Source organism: Maylandia zebra, linkage group LG1 (genome assembly GCF_041146795.1).
Source record: "Maylandia zebra isolate NMK-2024a linkage group LG1, Mzebra_GT3a, whole genome shotgun sequence".
In the NCBI taxonomy this organism is placed as follows: Eukaryota; Metazoa; Chordata; class Actinopteri; order Cichliformes; family Cichlidae; genus Maylandia; species Maylandia zebra.
Window position 1 is genome coordinate 5,027,005 of NC_135167.1, and position 26,618 is coordinate 5,053,622.

Sequence of the window (26,618 nt, forward strand, 5' to 3'; positions counted from 1 at the left end):
TCACATCTTATAAACCTCCTAAAATTTATAATTTTATTCATATCGATTTATTTTGTTCACTGTGGGAAGGTTTGTTCTGAGTTGGGCATTGCTTAAAAGCGCAAATCAGTTATTCTATGCGTGCTTAAATGCCACTTAAGTAGGCTACTTCTTAAGTGCCTGAACACTTGAAAAGGCAGGCCTGTCTCCACCTTATCAATAGATCAACATGCCATAAAAGTGACTTATTTTTTGTGATACTGATATCAGGAAGGCAGTTATGACTGTACAACGTCAATGCCACAAGCAGCTGGCATGCTTTTAGACTTCAAATATCACCACAAACCACAGCTTCACCTTGGAGATGCTTTGAACAGAGATGCAAAGAAATCAATGAGAAAACCCCACAGGTGAAGTGCAAAAGACTAAAATTTTGTTATAATGTGATATTTAGCATGAACAACAGACAACCAAGGCCCTCGGTGTCCTTAATTACAAAAAACAAAAGTGTAACATTACGAACAGCTGTAACACTGTTCCTTCCTTGTGGTGTCCAAGATAGATTACATTCTATCAACTAGTTTATAAAATAATCTTCAGCTGCATGAGACTAGGAGAAGTATTACTCTACATATTTGAGCTGAGTTTATGACTCAGCAGGCAATTCTTCCTAATCGCGAGAAATTTTATGTTGCAAGATATCAAGCAACAAAGGCTTGAGTGTCTTACTACTGGCAACTTTCAAGAAACCCCAAAGCTGCACAAAATATAGACATAACCTTTTTTCAAGGTGCACACATGCACAAAGTGTATGCTTGTATATGTTCAAAATCTTTTTTCGTGCACTGTCTTGTGTGGAAGTATTATATGCAGTGGCTTGCAAAAGTATTCAGCCCCTTTGAACTTTCCCACATTTTGTCACATTACAGCCACAAACATGAATCAATTTTATTGGAATTCCACGCGAAAGACCAACACAAAGTGGTGTACACGTGAGAAGTGGAATGAAAATCATACATGATTCCAAACATTTTTTACAAATAAATAACTGCAAAGTTGGGTGTGAGTAATTATTCAGCCCCCTTTGGTCTGAGTGCAGTCAGTTGCCCATAGACATTGCCTGATGAGTGCTAATGACTACATACAGCGCTCCTGTGTGTAATCTAATGTCAGTACAAATACAGCTGCTCTGTGACGGCCTCAGAGGTTGTCTAAGAGAATATTGGGAGCAACAACACCATGAAGTCCAAAGAACACACCAGACAGGTCAGGGATAAAGTTATCGAGAAATTTAAAGCAGGCTTAGGCTACAAAAAGATTTCCCAAGCCTTGAACATCCCACGGAGCACTGTTCAAGCCATCATTCAGAAATGGAAGGAGTATGGCACAACTGTAAACCTACCAAGACAAGGCCGTCCACCTAAACTCACAGGCCGAACAAGGAGAGCGCTGATCAGAATTGCAGCCAAGAGGCCCATGGTGACTCTGGACGAGCTGCAGAGATCTACAGCTCAGGTGGGGGAATCTGTCCATAGGACAACTATACTAGATCTCAGTGCATCGTTCGATACTGTTGACCATAATATCCTATTACAGCGATTAGAACATGCTGTAGGTATTACAGGTACTGCACTGCAGTGGTTTGTATCATATCTATCTAATAGACTCCAATTTGTGCATGTAAATGTTGAGTCCTCTTCACATACTAAGGTCAATTATGGTGTTCCACAGGGTTCAGTGCTAGGACCAATTCTGTTTACATTATACATGCTTGCCCTAGGCAATATTATTAGAAGACATAGCATACATTTTCACTGCTATGCAGATGACACCCAGCTCTATCTGTCCATGAAGCCAGATAACACACCAATTAGTTAAACTGCAGGAATGTCTTAAAGACATAAAGACCTGGATGGCCGCCAACTTTCTGCTTAATTCAGATAAAACTGAGGTTATTGTACTCGGCCCTGAAAAGCTTAGAAATATGGTATCTAAGCAGATTGTTACTCTGGATGGCATTACCTTGGCCTCCAGTAATGCTGTGAGGAACCTTGGAGTCATTTTTGACCAGGACATGTCCTTCAACGCACATTAAACAAATATGTAAGACTGCTTTCTTCCATTTGCGCAACATCTCTGAAGTTACAAATATCCTGTCTAAGAGTGACGCTGAAAAACTAGTTCATGCTTTTATTACTTCCAGGCTGGACTACTGCAATTCGTTATTATCAGGATGTGCAAAAAACTTGCTGAAAAGCCTTCAGCTAATCCAAAATGCTGCAGCAAGAGTCCTGACAGGGACTAGAAAGAGAGAGCATATTTCTCCTGTATTGGCTTCCCTTCATTGGCTTCCTGTTAAATCCAGAATTGAATTCAAAATCCTGCTCCTCACATACAAGGTGTTGTGTCCCCCACAAGCCATGTGGGGGACACAGCAAACATGTGGAAGAAGGTGCTCTGGTCAGATGAGACCAAAATGGAACTTTTTGGCCAAAATGCAAAACACTGTGTGGCGGAAAACTAACACTGCACATCACTCTGAACGCACCATCCACACTGTCAAATATGGTGGTGGCAGCATCATGCTCTGGGGGTGCTTCTCTTCAGCAGGGACAGGAAGCTGGTCAGAGTTGATGGGAAGATGGATGGAGCCAAATACAGGGCAATCTTGGAAGAAAACCTCTTGGAGTCTGCAAAAGACTTGAGACTGGGGCGGAGGTTCACCTTCCAGCAGGACAACGACCCTAAACATAAAGCCAGGGCAACAATGGGATGGTTTAAAACAAAACATATCCATGTGTTAGAATTGCCCAGTCAAAGTCCAGATCTAAATCCAATCGAGAATCTGTGACAAGATCTGAAAACTGCTGTTCACAGACACTGTCCATCTAATCTGACTGAGCTGGAGCTGTTTTGCAAAGAAGAATGGGCAAAGATTTCAGTCTCTAGATGTGCAAAGCTGGTAGAGACAGACCCTAAAAGACTGGCAGCTGGAATTGCAGCAAAAGGTGGTTCTACAAAGTATTAGTGATGGGTCGGTCGCGAACGAAATGGCTCTAGAGCCGGCTCTTCGACGTGAACGACGCGAGCCGGCTCCTTATCTCGAGCAGCAGAGTGAAGCTGACCCCCCACCCACTTGAAACGTAAAGGCAAATAGGCGGAGCGGTTAGTGCTACGTTTGTGCTGATTTGTGCAGGTAAAATTAGCGTTTGTGCTGCTACGGTTTCCGAGATATTAAACTTTATTTATAGGTCATTCAAAGGTCACCATCCCCCCAGACTGCTCCAAAACAAACCAAAATGGTCTACTTTTTTAGTGCTACGTTTGTGCTGGTTTGTGCAGGTAAAATTAGCGTTTGTGCTGCTACAGTATCTGAGATATTAAAAGTTATATTTTTTGCTGATGACATCACCATCCCCCCAGACTGCTCCAAAACAAACCAAAATGGTCTACTTTTTTAGTGCTACGTTTGTGCAGATTTGTGCAGGTAAAATTAGCGTTTGTGCTGCTACGGTTTCCGAGATATTAAACTTTATTTTATAGGTCATTCAAAGGTCACCATCCCCCCAGACTGCTCCAAAACGGGCCAAAATGGTCTACTTTTTTAGTGCTACGTTTGTGCAGATTTGTGCAGGTAAAATTAGCGTTTGTGCTGCTTCTGTTTTAAAGATATTAATGAAAATGTAAAGGTCAACCAGCCCCCCCACATTACCCAAATCCAACAAAAGTGGTATCAAACGTTTGTGCTACGTTTGTGCTGGTTTGTGCTGCTATCATTTTAAAGATATTAATAACAATTTCTAGAGGTCATCAGAGGTCAACCAGCCCCCCCACATTAATTAAATCAAACAAAATGGGTGTCAATCAACTGTGCTACGTTTGTGCTGGTTTGTGCTGCTAAAATTTTCGTTTGTGCTGCTTCTGTTTTAAAGATATTAATGAAAATGTAAAGGTCAAAAGGTCAACCAGCCCCCCCACATTACCCAAATCCAACAAAAGTGGTATCAAACGTTTGTGCTACGTTTGTGCTGCAGAAATTTTTGTTTGTGCCGTTATTATTTTAAAGATATTAACAAAAATTTCTAGAGGTCAACCAGCCCCCCCATATTAATGGAATCAAACAAAATGGATGTCAAACGTTTGTGCTGGTTTGTGCTGCAAAAATGTTTGTTTGTGCTGCTAACATTTTAAAATGTTTAATAAAATAACGTCTTGATGCGTGCTTAATCATCCAGGTAAGTAAATCCCAAAAGGTTGATTCTGTTCATCTGGACATTTTCAGTTGGAGAAACGTTTCGTCACTCATCCAAGTGACTTCTTCAGTCTCAGCTGACTGCAGGTTTCCCCAACCTTATAAACACCCGTGAGTGAAGTTGCCCCCCCTACCTTCTTCAAATCGAACAAAATTGATGTCAAACATTTGTCCTGCAAATTATTTTGTTTGTGCAGGTTATGTTTCCCTAATTTTATAAACAGTACATGTACAGTGAGAGAGAGATGTTACATCTGTCTTCACTTGCATCCCAGACATAGAAGCGTTGGAGGTCGTTCATAAGAGATTACAGGATCATCCCAACCTCAGCAACAGGACCACTCTCAGCACTGATCAGTTGTGTTTGCTTTTGGAACTGTCTTAATTCCACCTATTTTGCATAAGGGTCAGTACAGGCAGAAATCTAGGTGTGCCATGGGTTCCCACAGGCCCCTGGTCAAAGTCACCAAACCAGTTCGTAAGCAGGTACAGGTGTGGCCAGAAGGGTCCTCAGAGGCACTGCTTTTCCACCACAGGCCGCCACACACGACAACACCACAGACTTTCAGGAATATACAGAAACTGTCACTGCCTACATCCCAAAATGCATCGATGATGTCACAGAGACCAGGACTATCACTGTCTGGGCCAATCAGAAACCATGGCTCACAGGTCAGGTTTAAATGCTCCTAAAGTTGAAAAATGCAAGCCTTCAGAGCCGGGAATTAGGTGAGTCTAAGAACAGCAAGGGCAAACCTGTCACGTGGCATCAGCTACAGCAAAGCTTCAGCGACAGCAGAGATACTTGGAGGCAGTGGCAAGGAATACAAACCATCACAGACTACAAGCCCACTCTACAGACCGTGGTGACACAATCCCCAGACAGTGTGTGGAGATCCCTCCACCATCATTACTGAACCCAAGAAGTCATCTATCTCCTGCTTTAAGGACTACCGTCCTGTCAAACTCACCTCCATCATTATTAAGTTAAGTGCTTTGAACGGTTAGTCATGCATCAAATCAAATTATTGCTTTCCCCCAACCTGGATCCATTTCAGTTCACATACCGGTCAAAACGCTCAACCGATGATGGAATTTCAACTGCCCCTCACTCAGCCCTCACACATCTGAACACTAGAGACTCATATGTCAGAGTGCTGTTCATAGACTTCAGTTCAGCATTCAACACCATCATTCCCCAGCAACTCATTCACAAACTGGATCTGCTGGGGATCAGCACCTTGCTGTATAACGGGCTGCTAGATTTCTTGACAGGAAGACAGCAGACAGTACGGGTCAACAGCAACACCTCCAGCCCAAGAACACGGAATACGGGGGCTACCCAAGGATGTGTGTTGAGCTCCCTTCTCTTCACTCTGCTGACCCACGACGAGATCTACTACAGGGGTGAAGTTAACCATCTGCCAGAGTGGTACAGCAACAACAACCTGTCCCTGAATGTGGAGAAGACCAACAGTGACTCTACTTCCTCTGCAAACTGAGAAGCACAAGAGATTCAACCCCCATTATGAGCACCTTTTACAGAGGCACAGTTGAGAGTATCCTCACCAGCTGCATCACTGGTGTGGTATGACTCCTGCATTGGGTTCTGCAGGAAAAAATGACAACGGGTAGTGAGAGCAGCCGAGAGCATTGTGGGGACCTCTCTTGCCTCCCTCCCCAGGAGATCTACTGCACCTGCCTCATCTGGAAGGTCGTCTCCATTACAGGTGACTCCACTCATCCCTTCAACAGCGTCTTCAGTTTGCTGCCATCAGGAAGGATACTGAAGAGCCTCCGGGGCAGAACCAGCAGACTGAGAGACAGCTTCGTCCATCGGGCTGTCAGGATGCTGACCATCTCTGGATCGAGAAGGGGGGCCCAAGGGTACATCTTTCGCCATCCTACAATGCTGTGATTGTAGCCATTCCCCACTTTCTGTGAATGGTACTCATGGCCATTGATCAATAGGCTTTGATTAGTTGTCATTGATCAATGGTCATAAGAATTTGCATACTAACAATCATGGAATTAACCCCCCGGCACATTGTTCATTCAGTGGCGCTAGTTTCCTTCACTATGCAAATGTACTGTTTATATGGTTGGGGAAACCTACAGTCAGCTGAGACTGAAGAAGTCACTTGGATGAGTGACGAAACGTTTCTCCAACTGAAAATGTCCAGATGAACAGAATCAACCTTTTGGGATTTACTTACCTGGATGATTAAGCACGCATCAAGACGTTATTTTATTAAACATTTTAAAATGTTAGCAGCACAAACAAACATTTTTGCAGCACAAACCAGCACAAACGTTTGACATCCATTTTGTTTGATTCCATTAATATTGGGGGGCTGGTTGACCTCTAGAAATTTTTGTTAATATCTTTAAAATAATAACGGCACAAACAAAAATTTCTGCAGCACAAACCAGCACAAACGTAGCACAAACGTTTGATACCACTTTTGTTGGATTTGGGTAATGTGGGGGGGCTGGTTGACCTTTTGACCTTTACATTTTCATTAATATCTTTAAAACAGAAGCAGCACAAACGAAAATTTTAGCAGCACAAACCAGCACAAACGTAGCACAGTTGATTGACACCCATTTTGTTTGATTTAATTAATGTGGGGGGGCTGGTTGACCTCTGATGACCTCTAGAAATTGTTATTAATATCTTTAAAATGATAGCAGCACAAACGAAAATCTTTGCAGCACAAACCAGCACAAACGTAGCACTAAAAAAGTAGACCATTTTGGCCCGTTTTGGAGCAGTCTGGGGGGATGGTGACCTTTGAATGACCTATAAAATAAAGTTTAATATCTCGGAAACCGTAGCAGCACAAACGCTAATTTTACCTGCACAAATCAGCACAAACGTAGCACTAACCGCTCCGCCTATTTGCCTTTACGTTTCAAGTGGGTGGGGGGTCAGCTTCACTCTGCTATCACGAGCCGGTTTTTTTGTTTGTTTGTTTTTTTTCTTTCTTTCTCTCACCCTCTCTCTCGCGCTTTTTTTCCGCTTCATTCAGCACGCGAGCCTTGTGCTTTACGCTGGGCAGAGGGGGGAGGGGCGGTAGTTACACTCAGTAGCACAGGAACAGAGCAGGAGGGAGAGACAGAGAAAGAGCCAGGGATAACAACGTCACATTAGAAAGGTATAGTAATCATCCACAACTATTTTCAGTTGCAGATGATAAAGGATTGAGAAAGTTTATTCATGCAGGTCCATATGACAGACAATATGCATGTTCTTTTTGTTTTCATATTATAATTTATATTTAATTGTGTTGTGGTTTGCAGTGTTTTGTGTTGTTTCACTTTAAATTTGTAAAAGGAAAAAGCTGAAAATTTAAATAGTTAAAAATTGAAATGTGAATAGTTGACTTTTGTATTATATGATTTATTTATTACATTTTATGTGGAGTGAATAAATAAAAGTATATTTACGGTGGCCCCTACAGACAAAGCACATACAAACTTCAAATCACGTACAAACCCTGAAGCACGTACAAACTCCAAAACACATAAAAAAACACGTACAAACTCCAAAACACGTATAAACTCCAAAATACGTATAAACTCCGAAGCACATAAAAACTCAAAACACGTACAAAAGGCAACAGAAGTGCTCCAGGATGCTAGGGGCAGTGTTGAACTTTTGTTACCTAGTGGCTACACAAGCCAGCCAGTACCAACGACCGGATTTGGTTTCTGGTAAAAACTGTTTTTTTATTATTTGACTATATATGAATGCTTGTGTATAAATACACAAACAATACACATATGCTTTCATGCTTTCAATTGTGTAATTTAAGTGATCTAGGTAGCTCTGTTTTGGAAGTTCAGTTCATGCTAGAAATGTGTTTTGGAGTTTGTACGTGTTTTGTCTCTAGGGGCCACTGCATATATTTATATATAAACATATATAAATAAAACCACTTTTTTTTTTACATTAGTAATTCCTTTTGTGCATAATTTTATATTATTGTTAATAATAAATTAATTAAAGCAACAAAACAACCTGAAGAGCCGGTTTGGAGCCGAAAGAGCCGGAAATCCCATCACTACAAAGTATTGACTCAGGGGGCTGAATAATTACTCACACCCCACTTTTCAGTTATTTATTTGTAAAAAATGTTTGGAATCATGTATGATTTTCGTTCCACTTCTCACGTGTACACCACTTTTGTGTTGGTCTTTCACGTGGAATTCCAATAAAATTGATTCATGTTTGTGGCTGTAATGTGACAAAATGTGGAAAAGTTCAAGGGGGGCGAATATTTTTGCAAGTTACTGTAATATCCAAAACAAAAAAAGAAGTTGTGGTTAAAGCAGCATTTCCTTCTCAATGCTGTTTCCTTGTTAATAAAATTAGGTTTGAATGAACTTGACTCTGATTTGCATTGCACAAAACTGAGAAATCCAGGAAATATCTTGAGCTGCAGGTTAATGTTTAAACCCCCAGCACTGATATCTGATACCATTTCTTGTACTCACACAACAATTTAAAACCTATTTTCCACTGCAAACCTCTTAAAATATCAAATTTAAGCTTTTGTATTCCTCTGAAAAGACAAATATAGAAGAATAAGAAGGGAGAAAGAGAGAAGGAAATGGCTTGGTCGAGCACCTGGCTCCTATTTTCAGTTTAACTGTCTACATGATTGGTTGGTAATACGTGCATGTGTGTGTTCTTGTCTGGGGCTGAGTTTGTCAGCTGCATTGCGTGGGTTAAGGTAATAAAGGGCTCACTGTGTGTGCAGTGGCAGGTGTGCTTGGAATCACGCACACACCCAAAGACAAACACAAAGGACAAACAGGAATAGAACTAAAAGTGAGAGACCTTTGTCATCTAGAAGAAGTGCAGTGCAGTTTTGAAAGTAGAGGTGAAAGTGCAAGTCCGGCTGGTGAATGGGTGCCAGACAGACAATTGAGAAGAGGAAGAAAATGCTGATGAAAGGCAGCAGTGTAAGACCATTACGCATCTGCGCAACTTAGCTATCTTATCTTCCATCACCATGCAAAACCATAACAGACTACTCGAGTGGCTGAAGTCCTTCCTTAATACATGACCTATTAAAGGCTTTGTGCTAAACGGCTAAGGTGCAGCAGAAGAGAAAATATTTGATCATGTTTGCCAACATCAAATAATGTCCTGCGTATTCTGCCTCCTGAGTGTATTGGATATACACTGAATAGTATCCCCTGTGGAACGCTCCAAATGCAGTCAGAATCTAGGCTGAACTGCAAGACAATTACTTTTACAATGCACGCGGTGATGTCACGTTGTGCAAATGTCAGCTTCACAGGAAAAACAGACAAGCAAAAAACTGTGTTTCAGTCAATCGTACTGCAATTATGGTTTCCCACCAGCAGCTACCAAAGAATGAGATCCAAAAGAAAATCCTCTTCAAGCTCAAGTATTATTTTGGAACAAACATGTTGCCAACACAATAAAAAGTAACTGTGCAAATACTCAGTAGTGGTAGGGGAAACACACACACCACTTTGGAATGAGACACTTGCTAAGGCATTCTGTTGCACTGTGCACACAGAAATGTAAGGCTCTAACAACTGTAACACATTTAGCTACATGTGAGGCCTTGACAAGTTTTTTCTTGTTTCACATCTTGTGTGACGTTTCACTGGTTCGACCATCTTGACCTAAATCTGAAGTGTTCTGAAATGTAATTCTCACTTTCAGTCTTGCTCAGACTATGTTAGCTTGTGATCTCTTGGTAGGTGTTTCTCACGGGGGCCCCTTTCTTGTTAAATTAAGAAACAATGGTCAAAGCTTTCTGGGGTTCTCAATAATTACTTTATAGCTCTGTCATAAAAGAGAAGCTAGCTTTTGCAGCAGAAACAACAGGGTCCTGAATCAGCTCTACTTGCCACAAGTTCATCTGACCTCGGTACATTTCACACCATTTTAAAACAATTATTCAAATGGGTATACAACAAAGATAGTTTAACTTAAAGTTGTTAGTTCCTGACACATAATTAGCTAATTGGATGGGGCTAAGGCACTTGAATTCTCTGCTTTGTCCCAATTGACTCTGAAGGCAGATGTTGGCGGTGGGAGTGATGTCACTCACAAGTTCAGAAAAGACGCCTGGTCACAACTGTGCAACAGTGGTAGTGCATTGTACAAGTTTTTACAGTTTTGGTAATGTTCATGTGCACGACTACCATTTTGGACTGTGAAGTTGGGGTTTGTGGAGCTGAAAGTCCAACTTGAGGGAAACTGGGACTCAGAAATTCAGAGATCAAATGCAGCAGATCCATAAACAGCAGTAGAACTTTAAAACTTGTAATCTCTACTGCAACCTTTGTGTATTTCGTGTTATTGTGACTTGCTAAATAAGTTATAGACATGATCCATGAATGTGCTACAGGGGGGTTTTAATCACAAAATCAAGCACTGTGCTGTCTTTCTAATGATGCGCTACCTTGCTAAAGCACAAAACAAATTCTATTTTTTCTTGCTTTTCTCACTTCACTGCTAGAATCGAGTCACTGAGTGGAAAGTGGACAACTTGCAAATGACTCCCAGATCAGACATCCAACTTCTGGGGGAAATGGAAATCAGCACTGCATACAGGCTTTCTGGTTGTAGGAAAAGTGGAACAGACTACACAGGGTACCGCTGGCTGGAATGCTAGCCTGGAATAAAACAAACAATAACAAACTTGTCAGATATGAAACTATATCTATCAAAATGACTGAGCACAACTTTAAACCACTTACTTCCTTTTAGAAACAACCAGAGAGAATGAAGCAGCAGCAGGTCCTTCCCCAATTGATGCGACATCAGGTGAAATCATATAATAGCAACCTAAGGTTTTTCCAAGCAATCATTTGCATTGATAGCAGTTTCAACAATACTAAAAGTATTATCCTCAACTGTATGCTGGACCAATGGTTCTCAACTAGTGCACAATAATGTAAGCATAACTTCCTTAGGAAGCCAGTGTGCACAGCATATTGAGAAAAAAAATAAAAATAAAATAGAAATATTACAGTATAACTTCACTCCATTGGGCACATTTCTGGAAACTCAAAGGAGCTCATACAAAACTCTATTGTTAACCTGCAAGACACACTAACTCACTCAGGGGGCAATCGGAACAAGTCACATGTAATAAAACATCTACTTCAGGTGACATTACGGAAATCAGAAAAGTCAAAATCTTTAGATTTGTCAGTAAGCATGTGTTCACCATTTTTTAGCTCCTAAAAGTCTTATTTTACACATTTTTCTTGACAATAGCAAAATATTGCTGACAATCACCACACATAGCGCCAGATCAACAGATTCTCATCAATCCTTCCTCTTACAATGCAAGAAGTGAAAATATGCTGTTTGTCACATCTGTTGTTTGCACGCTTTTCCATGCTCGATCTAGATGTTTGTCTTGCAAGGTATGGAAGTATGTTTAACAAAAATCATATCTTAAAAATGTTCTCTGCATATCCGATTGAATACTGTGATGATAACTCTTGGAGAATAAAGCTACTTAGCGCATAATAACTTGTCACAAAGTGACAAGTCACAAATTGTTTGCACAATCAACAAAATGTGAAAATGTTTGCTCATCGTTCTAACAACTTGAACTCTAATTTCAGAATTGCGCTAAATAAAAACTGTAATAAGTAGCACCATATGTGAAACCAGCCACAGCTGCAGTCCAACCACCAGACAAGTGTGTCTGATGACTGAAAGGAAACCTTGTGTCTAGAAAGATAACTTACAGTTTACCACGTTCCTTGCTGGGGCCCCTGGGTGTCTCTGAGTGAAGACTTATCTTTGACATATGTGCACATTTAGCACATGAAAATTGGGTGTTAGGGATTTTAGATTAGAAGCTGCACAAGATGCTTCAAGTCCAATTATGAAAGCAGATAATGGTAAAGGATATTCAGACCATATATGTATAAAGGTTGACATTTGTGTTAAGTGTCTGTCCCTGGTTTTCTCACCTTTACCTCATTCTAAAAGCCTCTAGCTCCTGATTGGTTAGTTCATGGACAAGGGCTCAGAGGGAGGAAATTTACATGGTGGTAGAGATGAAATGTGAACAATAAAGATGCTTCTTCTAAAGTTATCCATCTCCCTCTTACTGATTCTTCTAGATAAGACAGAACTGCATGTGGACCCACATATAACAACAGGAGTTCAACCTTATCAACTAAAACAGTCATGTTTGATTACTGATTTAATCTCCCCCAGCCTATTACAAAATAAATATGGTCACTGTCTTTGTAACACCACCAAACAAATCAATAAATGAAAGCATCTTATTTTATTCTGTGAAGGTGAAGTCAATGCTGAAATGCATTATGCTTAGAGACAAGGTGGGGGAGGTTGACGGATTAAGGAAGTGTGAGAAGAGACACAATAGACAACATGCACCACGATAATTAGTATTGTGTAGTAGAGTGTGTATTATGTATAGCAAAACAATCACCTTACCACTTAAATAAATGAAAAATAAAAATTAACTTATTCACTTGGAACATTCAAACTGAGGAATTCATTTGTGAGGTTTTTTAAAGAAAAATATGCTTAGGAAATATTTCTATGCTAACATGAATTCAGTGGTGGTATACTTTCAAAACAAACAAACAAACAAAAAACAAACAAACTTTCTTTGTTGTCTTTGTTTGATAGCAGCCTCCACCCTTTAGCAGACGATTGGGAGTACAGTACCTCCTCTGTATGTTTCTTTCTTCTGCAGTCCTCACCTAGGATGTCTGAACACCAGCAGTAAAATGTAATAACAGCATATTGTGTGCTGCACATGAAGTGTGAAGTGCAGTTCAGAGAGTTCAATGGGGTTTTTCTTCATTTCTGTTTCTTCTTCATCCTCTTTATCTTGAAGTCAGACAGAAGATCTGCAGGCTATGGGGGCTAGACACACAACAACACACATACGCACAGACAAGTCTGCCCCTATGCATTATTAAAACACTATTAAAGCAGCGTCGCACACAAGCAGTAAACCACACACATGGGTCCTCATCTGCTGGGCTTTATCACCATGGTGATGGTTGTGCAGCTGACTTGAGGCCAGCTGGTGGAGTCTAGCTGTGATGATGTGATGTGAGTGACATGTATGTGAATTAGAATGAGAGACAGAACAAAGAGAGAAGACATCACACAGCAGCACTGAGAATGAGCCTACCCATAAAACTGCCTGGAAGCACCTCAAACACAAGGCACAGCTCACATACAGGGTTTATTGATTCTTGTATTGATTGCTAGTCCCAATGAGCATTCATTTTGCAATTCATTTCAGCATCCTTAAAGTGGTAGGAGTAGCATTAACACTACAGACAGTGTGGCATCTGTTCCTTCCAGTCTCATATAGACTGTAAGGAGCGTGCTGGGGCAGGTTTGCTGTCTGGTTGGCACAAGCAGAGATATGTGTTTGTTTCATTTCATGATTACAGACTTTCTACTACCAAACATCCAGGACATCATTCCACGCTGACTGAATCACTCTTTTGAAGGACTTTCTTTTCTCACCTTACTCCGAATTCCACTTCACATTTGGCTAGGACAAGCATTGTTTGTACATAGAAACAACACATTATATTGCAAGTACTTTAACTCAGTTTTGAGGGGGTACAGGTATGGGCATTTCTGGGAATTCAAAGGGCTTCAGAACTTCCATTTTATTCTCGTGGGAAGAATGTAAGAATGTGGCATAATTGCAAGGTCAACACTGTGGACCTCTGAAATTATATTGAAGTGGAAGAAAAGAACATTTGAAAAGCACTTGACCTGGTACTGAAAAGTTAGATGAGAAATTTGAATTGGATTGCCATGTTTCTCACACGACATTTAGTACAAAAATGAAATTATTATTCGTTAGGATCTCACAAGAGACTGAAAAAAAAATCTATTCATCTGCAATAATTAATATTTGGTGGCATGTTTCTGTTTTGGAAACTCTCTGCATTCTACACAAATATAGCATAGAAAAGAACAGGCATCAGTGACAACAAATACAGCATCAAGTGTACTATAGGATTAAAAAGTCAGACACTGTATGAAAGCAGAGGCTGGCCTCCAATACTAATGATGTACTTGAATGTTCATTTAGTTTACTGGAGGGTTCTCTTGAGTTTTTAAGACTGTACTGCAAACAAAACAAAACAAAACAAAAAAAAGATCACTGACTTCTACCGTCACTGACAGTGGAAAATAAAACTTTTCACATTTTTGTCAGAATGGATTTAGTGGATTTTATTCCTCATCATTTAAAAACTCCCCCAAAACCTCTATGTTATAGACTTCTAAGTGGCATGACTGTATGAAATATTTCGAAACATTTCAAAAGTTAGGCTGAAAGCTGAAAATGATAATACTGTAGGACGTGTAAAGCACACCGATCATGTGAGTTTGATGTTTACAACAAAGGTTACATGACTGTGTCGGTTGCACATCTTTCCTGTCTGCGGTCTTTGTCTTCATTTGTCTGTGTGTTTGTTTTTTATACATCTCTTGCTGTTTTAGACTGATGGCTATTATGAATGCCTGTTTTTTTCTGCTGAAATACTCGTGTTCCTCCCCCCAGTTTAACAAAATTATTTTTAATGTTTCATAACTTTCTTTAAACAAACATTTAAAGAAAACTGTATTTTTTTAAGCACTGAATATAAATTACTGTTGAGGCAGGAATGACTCTAATAATCATGCAGTTAACTGATAAAGCCTTAGACTTTGATGTATTGATTATTTTCTTTCCTTTTTCGTAATCCAGCAACCTGAGATTAGTCTCAATAGAATATCTAGACTTTACTTTCAGTTAATGAGCATGAGATAAACTGATATGTGGTTGCTAACACCATTGTTGTAGCTCTGGCTCCACCCTGAGGCTGAACTGTGTTATCTGCTCTGGATACTCTTCAGCTGGGTGTAGACAGAAAGTGCTGAGTATATGGTATTTCAAAACTGTTTAATATGCAGGACTGCTTTGTTTTTTCAACACAGGATTAAATATTTATAGTGATTTGCAAATTGCTGTTTTCTTTCATTTATATTCTAAAGACTGTACCAGTGATTTTGGAACTGGATTATAAAGCGTGACCACTTGTGTGAAAAGCAGTAGGAATGTATATACAAATGAATCCATTACCTGTCACTGAAAAGTGTCACCAGTGTTCGATCTGGGTGAGGGGGCACTAAATCCTCACTGAAAGTCACCAAACATACCTGCGACTGTGCAGACAGTCACAAAACATAAAAGTAAAAAAACATAGTCAAGTCATTACACATAAATATTTTAAGGTAGAATAACGTTATATGTAGTAGGTCAGAGCTGATTTAAAAGATTTGTAACATAGTTTAGAAGTTTCCAAAGGAAGGTTTTCAGGTTATCAGCTGCGGTTATCAGTTTTCCTTGACTTTGTGTCCACCTTGAACATGAGGCATAATTTTCCATAACAGATGCATTTTTATTAAAGGCTGACATATAAAACAGAATGACACAGCAGTAGCAGCAAAACACACAGACAGATATAATTAGAGAGAAATGCACCTGGCAGTTTAGTGTTACAGTCTTCTTTATTTACATACATGTTACTTTACATTTGACTTTGACTAGTACTCTGTACTAAGATTATAGCAAGACGTATATACGACTGTCCAAGCCACCAGGAACCAGCAGTGAAAAACTAAGATTAAAAAACAAACAAACAAAACATAATAAAGACCATTTTTCTCCATTATAAAATTCATAGTACTTGTACTGGAGTATCATCTAGTGATATTTCTCATCAAAAACACAGCTGATTAGGAGAACCAAATAGAGGAAACTCATTTAGGAGGGAACAATGAACTCACTAATATGCCAGAAAATGACTGCTGCCTCCAGCAGAGGTGACACATTCTTGCTATAATTGGATCTACGACACTTCATCAGATACGAGATAGAAATGAGAGTCGTGTAAAGTTCCTCCCCTTGTGCATCAATGGTCACGATTCATTAATTTCAGCCCAGACAAGTGACTATAAACGCATCAAACACACTAGCTGTCATCAGACTGGAGCATCTTCTCGATCTCTTGATCCCACTGGTCGTCTTTGTTGCCCGATTCAGTCACCACCTCATACTCCTGAAGTTCTTGCTGCAGCTCCTTTTCCCAATCTGCTGATTCGTCTGGATATGAAAGGGAGGAAATATTATGAGCAAAGCCATTCTCTTACAGAACAAGAAATACTTTGAGCTTAAAAAAAAGGATAGGAACTCTTCCAAAGCCAACCATCAGGAGAAGGACTGTCCTTCTTGTCCAGCACCAGCTGCTCCATCTCTTTCCTTAGGTCCTCCTGGTTTATGGCCGTTGAGTCAAAAGCATCACTAACAAACTCGGACACTCCGGGACTTGTTGAAATCTCCTCATCTTCTTCATGTGTTGGCTATGAGGAAAACAGGCAGCAGAGAAAGAGGAGAGCGACTCTTGTTTTTTTTTTTTTCTTAACTTCTCAAAAGGTGGTTGGAAAAGTTCAACGTGTGCAGTGCTTTTACCTTCTGTATGTCACTGATGGAAACTGGTGGCGTTTTTGGTCTGACATTGTCTACAAAGAAATAACACATTGATATTACAATGGACTTACTCTTTAACCTCTGACCTTTGGATGGTGTCTGAGGTCATTTATCAAAATATGAGCACAAACCTTATTAGCTTTTACCATGGATGCCGCCTGATCCATTTAGGTAACTCTATAATACTATATGATATGACTTCTTTACCTTTCAGTCCTTAAATAAAATATCTAATTTGTTTACCAGTTCAACCAAGCAGAAAATAAAAAAGAAATGACGTTTTACATGTTTATATTGAATAATTAAAAAAGACAGATTTCTTTCCCTAATTAAACAATTGAATCAGACATTCAGATATTGTGTTGGAAGTCCACAAGTGCTTCCCAAACAGTCCACAGAGCTTCCCAAACAGTCCACAAGTGCTTCCCAAACAGTCCACAAGTGCTTCCCAAACAGTCCACAGAGCTTCCCAAACCGTACTAAAACAGTATTTAGCTCCATTTTATACATTGTAGCAAAGTACTGTGACTTGGGGGTAGTGTTAAAAATATATGGAACAACTGGTAATGTGGGCTGCTCTTTATGTTTCCACCGGTTTTGATCCTTTAGCTTAGAGAGGAAGCCTTCATTACATAACATGCCTCTTCCTGGTGATCATCCTTTTCCTGGTTCCTTTAGCTTATCAACCAATCAGCATTCTATCTACATAAACCATCACTGTTGGGTAACTTGTTCTTGGCTTTTTGGACAACTGCTCTCAGCGCTACTGAAAGCCTTTGTGTTTGCTGGATTACAATTTCTCTCTCTCTGTAGCCAATGAGCTACTCAAACAGACAAGGACAATAAATTCCACATCAGTCTTAACAAACACTGTATGTTCCCATTTAAATAAGGGAGGAAAAGAGATTTCAGCGATGCATTAAGATGATTGGGTTTTTCCATTTCCTTCATTATTATTTCACATCAAATAGACACCTTCCTTTTATTCTGAATGAGTATCAATAAAGCCCAAGAAAAGAACACATGGCAGCAATTTCTGCCATCGATTCCAGTGTGTCAGAGAACAATTTAAAGTACTGCTGTTTGGATATAAAGCTCTCTGTGGCTCTAGACCACAAAAGATCTGACTGAGTAATCTTTATTGTACAAGTACTCTTGAATTCTCAGACCATCTGCCAACTTTTCCTAGAGAACAAAATAAATATAGCTTTTAGCTCCTTTCACAGTATCTGCTTTTACATTTTAAACTGATATCTTTCCAACTTTAAGAGAGAGCTGTGCCCCTTTCTTTCTTACATGGTGTTTAGGTGCCTGCAAACTGTAAAATAACACAGCTTAAGTTGCAGGACTGTGAAGGTCTTTGACTGTATAAACCACCTTTATAAAGCCATGACCAAAGATTTTGAAAAGAGATTTTCAAATCACTACATTTTAATTTTTCCACTGTGGAATTGGGGTTGTAAATCCGCCTGCCTTCCTGCAGCTGTGATACGACAAAGTTTTCTTGGTGATCTCTACCTCTCTAGCAGAGCTAAAAATTCAGACCTGTTAGGACGATGTCTTCAGGTGAAACACTGGCCCCTTTGTCCACACTATTGTTCCGCTGCTGCTGGGCTGCCAGGGCTGTGAGCTGAGCCGACTGCTTGATCAGAGACACCCGGTAGAAATAGTTCCGCCAAAACATCTCCTCCTTCACACTGTCAAACACAAACATGTCACCATCCATTTTTAAATATCAGTTTTAGGTTGACTCTGCTATAAATGGAGGCAAAAACAGGTACATTTGCGCGCACACACACACACACACACACACACACACACACACACACACACACACACACACACACACACACACACACACACACACACACACACACACACACACACACACACACACACACACACACACACACACACACACACACGTTTGAGGAGCACTGACTGTTTAGGAACCAGGTCAAAGCGCATGCGATTGAGGAGCTCATCTTCTTCCAGCATGACTGCAGCTAAAGGATACATCTGCTCCATGTCAAAGTGGAACTGAACACCAGCGGGAGGGTCGCGGAGGAAGTTCCTCTTGTCCTAGAATCAGCAACCAAACAGCTCAGTTTCTACTCAAAGCATAATTTATAAATTTAAATAAGTAAAACAGTAGCCACAAAAATAGCTACCCATTCATACATTTGTACTATATACTGTGCATGATGTCTTTGCTTACAGCGGACAGAGCGAGAATCTGTTGCTGGATTGTCTCCTCTTCATTGTAGCCGACCCAGGGTGGCACTGCTGCTTCTACACAAACATCAGAGCATGTGTGCACACACACATTCAGTCATGTACCATCAGTTCCAATCCTTATCTCTGAGATGCACACATGTACAAACCTGGCTCTCTGTAAATAGAAGCTGCTTGGCCAGTAAGTGACGTATGCTGATAAAATCGTGATAATATCATTTCTGCTGCCCCTCACAGGCGCAATGTAAAAATAAAGATTACACAGTTTATCCCAGTCAGGTCTCACAAGACTCCAATTTTAAACAAAGTGTGTCAATTTCAAAGTGTAAGTCTTGCTTTCAGAAATTAATATTTGAACTTTTGATTGATATATTTATTTTCATAGTGGTTCAATAATTGACTTTGGAAAACATTATGACTACACTTCATTCACCTTGTAGCACCAGTTTAATTCTTCATTGCTCAGATTCAATAAAATTCTGGAAATATCATGCAGCGATTTTGATCCATATTGACATGATAGCACCACACAGCTGCTGCAGATTTGTCACTGTAATCCCAAAGGTGTGTAATCAGCGTATGTGGTGACTGTACGAATCATTTGAGGTCATCAGTAAATAACATTCATGCTTTAAAGTCTGGTTTACCTGATTTCTTGGCCTTCTTCTCCTGGACAAATTTCTCTTGCTCTTTTTGGAAGTCCCCTAAAAATGTCTACACACACACACACACACACACACACACACACACACACACACACACACACACACACACACACACACACACACACACACACACACACACACAAATAAATAGATTGGAAAAGCTGATGCATAAATGGAAAGTGTTAACAAAGCAGGAAGTCCTGAAAAAGTTATGATAAAATCCAGGATTTTACTTGCATATGAAAAAATCTGGAAACTTTGATACAAATTTTAAACTTTAACACTTTTAGACTTAAAAATACTTTGAAATTTTTTTTAAGTAATGTTTAATCTATGGAAGCTTTATTTGCCCCTGATATTTTTTATTGATCAAACTGCCAAAAATAAGAAGAGGGTGTGTAGACTATATACAGCACAGTGCGCTTATGTGTATAATCAAACCTTTAAGTCCAGAGGCCAATGCTACTTAATAATAATACAATACTGCTTATCCAGGTAAGCTCAGGCTTAACCCCTGGGTTTTCTGTACTTTGAAGGTGGTTCACTTCTTACTCGGGGTAAATCGCTATCTGGAGCAAGTTAAGATCCAGAATAGAGATCAGCAGATATGAACTCACTGCCTACTAATTAATCAATTCTCCAGAAAATAGCATCACTATTCCTGGAAGATCCCTCAAACTTCTGTGCATAAACAGGAGTCTAAAGTTTTCTTCTATAGCGTCTACTGTCTTTGTTTTCCTAATAAGAATCAGAAATAAATACTATAGATTTCTAGACACAACTTTATTCTTTTGGTTTTAATAAACAAACTATAAGTATTAATATCTGATCCTAAAATAGGACACCGACAGTGTACTTGCTGAACTCATATGAAACTTATGTAGACTAAGCCAATATTTGAATAAAAAAAACAAACAAACCTTTACTCTCAAACCTTTAAAGTTTGCAGCTGAGAATATCAAAAATAAAACTGCTGGGAGAAGGTTATGCTCATCTTCTTATTAGACTGCCAGACAGTAATCTTAGGTTTCAGAGTTCTAGGAGAAACCCTGGGTTAAATTAGCGAACTGATAACCAGCTTTGTGTGCCAGTTCGGGGAAAGCAAATACAGAAAACTGACCTACAAACCCACAAATGCACAGATGAACCCCACGCCGTTTTTAAAATCTGAAAAACCAGTCAAAAAGAATCTGAGAGCAACATGCCTTGTCTATGATGCCATCAATTTTTCCTTCTTCCACTGTCTTCTTGATGGTCTGGGCAGTCTCCACCATTGAATCAGAGATTTTCTTGGTGGCACTGGAAGCAAAACTGAAGATGTAACCTTCAAATGGAGAAAGAGTCTGTTAATAAAACCATTGCCACTGCAATAAAAGATACATATATGAGAGAACAGATTCTCCTGCAGTCATATTTGCTCTTGCTGGGAGTGAAGAACATACAAAAAAGATGAACAGGAAAGCCTTCAGGGTTCAACACAGAGAGAAAGACTAACGTCACGCTGAGTAACTTTGAGCACGTAGCTTAGAGTTAATTAAGAGTTAATCATCCAGATATGAGCTGTTCCTCACCGCCGAGTCCTGTGGACTGTTCCGAGTTTTCCTGCTCCGCCTCTGGTGTTCCATCCTGGTCAGCTGGCTGCTGTTTGTTTACCTCGGTTTGTGCTTCTACCACCTTCTCTTCCTGCCCCACATTCAGCTTTTCCTTGTCAACCGACGTCTCCGTAACGGTCGGGCCCTCCAGACCCAACCACGTCCCTAAACCTTTTAACATGTTGGTGGAAAAACACCGATCGATTAAATTAAAGATACGGAAAAACAATCTGCACGGACTCTCCTGACTATACAACCAGGAAATAAACTGACGTTTTCTTCTTCTGCGTTCTCGTGTGTGCACTTGTGCGATACTGCCACCCGGAGGCCAAATATGGGAAGTCTGGTTTGATGGGTTGTTGTTAGTGCTATGGTGGAATATATGAATAAAAAAAACGGTATTTATCAGTAAAAACTATCACAAAAGTGTTGCACGTTGAAAGATCTACACCTTTCCTAAAGTAGAAAAATGGTATGTCTTATAAAGTACGTGCTCATTGTTGGCAGTAGAGGAACTACTACGTTTTAACGCAACATCCAAAAGAAGCTGCAGGTGGCGGTAATGAGCTGAGATTTGTTCCACTTTTTGCGGCAAAGCAAGATAAGGAGAAGGAAGATAAGGAAGATCGGTGAATTCCTGACGGAGGACTCGTACCGGTAATTTTGCAGTTGCTCAAAATTTTACATTATTATTATGTGTTTTATGTGTATTTATCTTGGGTATAGTTTACTACAGTTTATTACAGAAAGCTATGTAATCCCAGTCACGTGTCTTCAGCACATTAGGAACCGCTGTGACTGACTGACTAGCTCTACCCGTGGGCTGTTTACTTGTAAGGGGACGAGTTTACACCACACTTCCTTTAAAAAATAAGGCATTTAAAAGTTCGTTAGTTTTAACGTAGTTTTGATGGAGAAAGGAATAATAAATATTGTTAAATAAATGTTATTTGACATGTCAAGTAAGGATCGGCTTTAATGGGAAGGGTAATTTTTTAGAAGCGGAAGTGTGGGCTCAGTTACTTGTGTTTTGAGCTGATAAGACGTAAATAGACCGGTTGAGAGCAGTATCCGTTACCAAACGAAATAATAGAAGGGTGGAGCTTAAAAATAACTATTATCTTGCTTAATTTATTAGTTAGTTTTGTGTGCTATTTTGCTTTTAAGGTGCCAAATGAAGATTCTGATGGTGTTTGATTTTGACCACACCGTGGTCGATGCCAACAGTGACACTTGGGTGGTCAGGTAGGTCAAGAAAGTTTTACTTCAGCTCTTTCCATGTTTCTTTGTATTTATCTGTATGTATTATCTTGACAAAGATTTTCTGTTGCACTGCTCCTGCTACTACTCTGTAATTACTGTTTTATACTAGGACCTTAATACACCATTAGAGAAACACTATAGCTGAGTTATCCTGATTTCTCTTATTTATATATTCCTTGTGTCAGGTGCCTTCCTGATAAGACACTTCCTGGCTCTGTGGAGAATTCGTACAGAAAAGGCTACTGGACTGAGTACATGGGCAGGGTGCTGAACTACATAGGTGAGTCTGTCATGCTGTTTGTTTTTGTTTTACTACTTCCTGAAATCTGCCTTCAACATTTTCTAATCTATGCCCGCAGGTGAGCAGAAGGTGAGCCCAGACAGGGTTCGCAGTGTGATGGAGACCATCCCCTTCACAGCTGGAATGACTGAGTTGCTGACATTTATAGCAGAGAATAAAAGTGCCATTGACTGCATAGTCATCTCTGATTCCAACACCTTGTTTATAGAATGGATTCTCCATGCTGCAGGACTCCAGGCGGCTGTTGACAAGGTTTTTACCAACCCAGCTAAGCTCAATGAGTTGGGCCACATTGAGGTGCAGTGCTATCATTCTCACGCCTGTGATCAATGCCCTGTCAACCTCTGCAAGAAAAAAGTCCTGGAGCTTTACCTTTCTCTGCAATCTGATGCCGGCGTGGAGTATGAGCAAATCTTTTATGCGGGGGATGGGGGGAATGATCTCTGCCCTACTTCCTGTCTGAGAGGCCGTGATGTTGTGATGCCAAGAAAGGGATACACTCTGGAGAAGCTGCTAGCCAAACTGGAAGGTCAGGAGGGCAACTTTTCTGTAAGAGCTAAAAACATTGCCTGGAGCAGTGGCACTGACATTCTCCGGGAGCTGAAAGCAAGCATGCAGTCGTAGCCGTGGCACATGAAATATTACAAATATTGAGCCTGCACTGCAGGATCCATTGTGCCGCCTGTATTCTTTTTTTTTTCATATTATAATTCAAAATTTTAGAATAGTTTATGAAATTTTTAACTTATTTAAAACGACAGCATTTGCACATGTAAACCAGTCTTTTAAAAAGGGTAATTCGTCTGCAGGGAAATTTACCTTTATCTTTTATCTTCATGATCTTTACAATTTTTCTAATTTTCCGTGGTGATCGAAAATAGAGGCGCCTGAAACCACTAACAATACATAGGCAGTGTGTCACAACATGTGCAGTGTATGTTAAATACTACGTAAGAATTCAGTTAAGATTATATTTAGTATAGTATTCAAGATCTGTTGTTGGGGCTGATCCAAGAAGCAGAGATGAACCAGCAAGTTAACTTGATCTGATAAAGTAGAAGTCAGGGAAATTTCTGAGCAGATTTGAGACATGGATTAATTTTAGTCCCAGACTACAAGAAAAATTAAAAGATGTCTCCATTGAAATGTTTCTGGACTAGGGTTTCTAGAAAGGTTCATGTTAAAGGCATTTTATTAACCTGAAAACCTTAAATCAGTGTACTTCATGCAGTCTGCACTATATCTAGCCACAGTACTGTGCAAAAATATTGTATCAATATTTGATACGACCTTTACTTTTCAAAATTTTTAAGGTATTAATTTATTTTATTTTTTATTTTCCCCAAACCACGAAAGAGCCTCCTGTTTTACACACTGACTGATGTGGATTTCTTCTAAAACACTTTGGAAATCAGCTCACTGGTACTATAATGCAAATTCATGCCTGTCAAACTGTGTCATCTTTGGTGTTTTTTACTACAGAAGTGGGGACATCATTGTGTTTTTGTGACAGGCTGCTAATAAACATGTTCTAATAATAGGCCAAAAGATAAAAATTTTAATTCGTTCTTTGTTTTGTGGGTCTCAACACACACTTGCTCAATTTCCCAACCTTGAATTAAGCCTGGTGATTAAACTCTTTACTCAGTGAAGACCTTCACTGATGTTCTTTTCTTTCTTTTTAAAATTTTATTCATTTTGTGAGCACCAGACTGTGTTTGGGAAACTGGCTGACTGGATATATGTTAATATTTCCAAACCAATGAACAAACAATGGGTTCTGGATATCGCATTTAATTAAATTTGGTTTGTAGTTTACAAATGTTAGTTGTCTCTTCACATTATGACCGAAAGCTTAAAGCACTCCTACTAACTTGAGTAATTTTTCTTTATGAATCTGAGAAAAACACTATACCAGTTCTTCCCTGCTATATTCTGTGTAAGACATTTTGATTTCTGAAAAGAAAAGCACTGATGTTACTGATGGCATTATGGTGTGTTATATTTAAATGCTCCAGACAGTGTTACAGCATGCACCATACCAGGAACTTGAAACTGCCAAATGGCATGAAGTTGTCTGTCTTAGTGTAAACTGACTAAAAATACGTCTGTAAAAGGCACATTATAATGTAACTAATACATACTTTAAATAAGGTGCTTTTGTCAACATTTTGAATGTAACATTTTTACATGAACTTACCTCAGCTGATATCTGCCTCATTTAGGATTTTGCTCAGGTTTCTTGTGGCCAGTATGCATTATCTGAATAGACTATTCAGTTTTTATGTACAATTTCAACAGCCGTGCTCATGGAGACATATATATGTATATATGCATTGATTGACTTTCTGTTGCCACTGTCAAAAGCCAGTTTGATAAAATAATATTTTGTGTTGTTAATGTGTAATTCCAGTGATTAAATCAAATTAATTACCTCTTTGATTATTTTTTCTCAGGTTTTACTCAAATCCTTCTAGAGGCAAGTCTTACATCTCACCAGCAGTGATAAAATATTGGGGCCATATCTTTAAAGTATTATCTCCAATATATTTCCAAATTAATGTAGTGCAAATATTTTCCACTGCAGTAATTAAGATGGTTTTGTAACACTGTGATGGTGAGGTGAGATTTCATTATATTGTGAGGTATTGCTTTAAATCGTGTTTCACAATGAACAATTATACTAAAAATACTAAATGTAGTCCAATAGATTTTTGAGGGGTACTGACTATACAGACTCATAAATGGATGAAAACAAGCTTCTCGTTAGAAATATTAAATGAGAATTGAGAATGAGACAATTATGAGACTAATTAAGATTAATTGTTGTCCTAAAATCTAAAGTAATTTTACGACTCAGTGACAAATATAAAAGCTAGCTTCTAGACTCTCTAGATGAAAGGATAAAATGAATTGAATTTAACGACACATATACATATATACTAGGGGTGCAATGATATTCGTATCGATATTGAACCGTTCGATACAGTGCTTTCGGTTCGGTACGCATATGTATCGAACAATACAAAATTTGTAATTTATTTTATCAACTTTCCTTCTGACGATGCTGTCTGTGTTGAGCGCTCAGTGAATCTGCGTTCGACTGCTCCGCCTAGGGTCGACAGTGCAGCCTAGGCGGAGTAGTCGAACGCAGATTCACTGAGCGCTCAACACAGACAGCATAGTCAGAAGGAAGAGCGCAGGGCAAGCTAGCGAGACAGAAGTTAAGCTCTCCTTACAAGATGGACCTCCCCCACCCTCATTCAGATCTGGCGTTTGGAATTATTTTGGTTTTCATGTGACGTATGACCCTGAAGGTAAGCGAGTCATGGACTAAAGTAAAACAGTATGTTGGATGTGCCATGCAATGCTCAATTACATGGGTGGGAACTAGTGCATTAGCGCAGTTAGCTCGTTAACGTGTTGGCCGTCTAGCCCCATGCACGGGCGATCGGCGGTAGCTCGTTAACGGAGATTTGCCGTGTTGTGGCGTTAAGGTCATTTCAACGAGATTAACCTGAAAGCACTAGTGGGAACACAACGAATATGACTGCACATTTACGCCGACATCATCCTAGTGCAAAGACAAGTGGAAGCAGAAAAAAAACAAGCACGCATGCTACTAACTTTAGCCGAGTCATTTAGACAGCTGTTTAATATGCTGCTGAGAATATAGCCCAGAAGAAGCGGATAGTATAGCTTTATTTTGGAAAGAGAAATTTCTCTGTAATAAACTCTCTTTTCCAAAGATGAGTGATTCCTCAATCAGATACAGGG

The 26,618-nt window shown here is 39.6% G+C and overlaps 2 protein-coding genes and 1 long non-coding RNA gene across 3 annotated transcripts; 2 read left to right on the forward strand and 1 right to left on the reverse strand.

The window, feature by feature from the left end:
* The first annotated feature begins 7,323 nt into the window (after positions 1 to 7,323).
* Positions 7,324 to 11,066, forward strand: LOC143419908 (uncharacterized). The gene is made up of 3 exons (XR_013099932.1): positions 7,324 to 7,389; positions 10,741 to 10,874; positions 10,992 to 11,066. It is a non-coding gene; the product is annotated as an uncharacterized LOC143419908 (long non-coding RNA).
* Positions 11,067 to 15,787: 4,721 nt separating this feature from the next.
* Positions 15,788 to 21,575, reverse strand: syap1 (synapse associated protein 1). Its single transcript, XM_004539812.4, has 9 exons — positions 21,257 to 21,575; positions 20,891 to 21,009; positions 19,668 to 19,734; positions 19,004 to 19,077; positions 18,728 to 18,867; positions 18,331 to 18,482; positions 16,768 to 16,817; positions 16,505 to 16,658; positions 15,788 to 16,401 (listed from the first exon to the last, which is right to left on the reverse strand). The coding sequence occupies exons 1-9, from the start codon at positions 21,456 to 21,458 to the stop codon at positions 16,271 to 16,273; spliced, it is 1,089 nt and encodes a 362-aa protein (XP_004539869.2). The 5' UTR covers positions 21,459 to 21,575; the 3' UTR covers positions 15,788 to 16,270.
* Positions 21,576 to 21,609: 34 nt separating this feature from the next.
* Positions 21,610 to 25,281, forward strand: phospho2 (phosphatase, orphan 2). Its single transcript, XM_012920045.5, has 4 exons — positions 21,610 to 21,934; positions 22,445 to 22,522; positions 22,726 to 22,820; positions 22,900 to 25,281. Exons 2-4 carry the CDS (start codon positions 22,452 to 22,454, stop codon positions 23,463 to 23,465), a joined length of 732 nt encoding a protein of 243 aa, XP_012775499.1. The 5' UTR covers positions 21,610 to 21,934; positions 22,445 to 22,451; the 3' UTR covers positions 23,466 to 25,281.
* Positions 25,282 to 26,618: the final 1,337 nt, after the last annotated feature.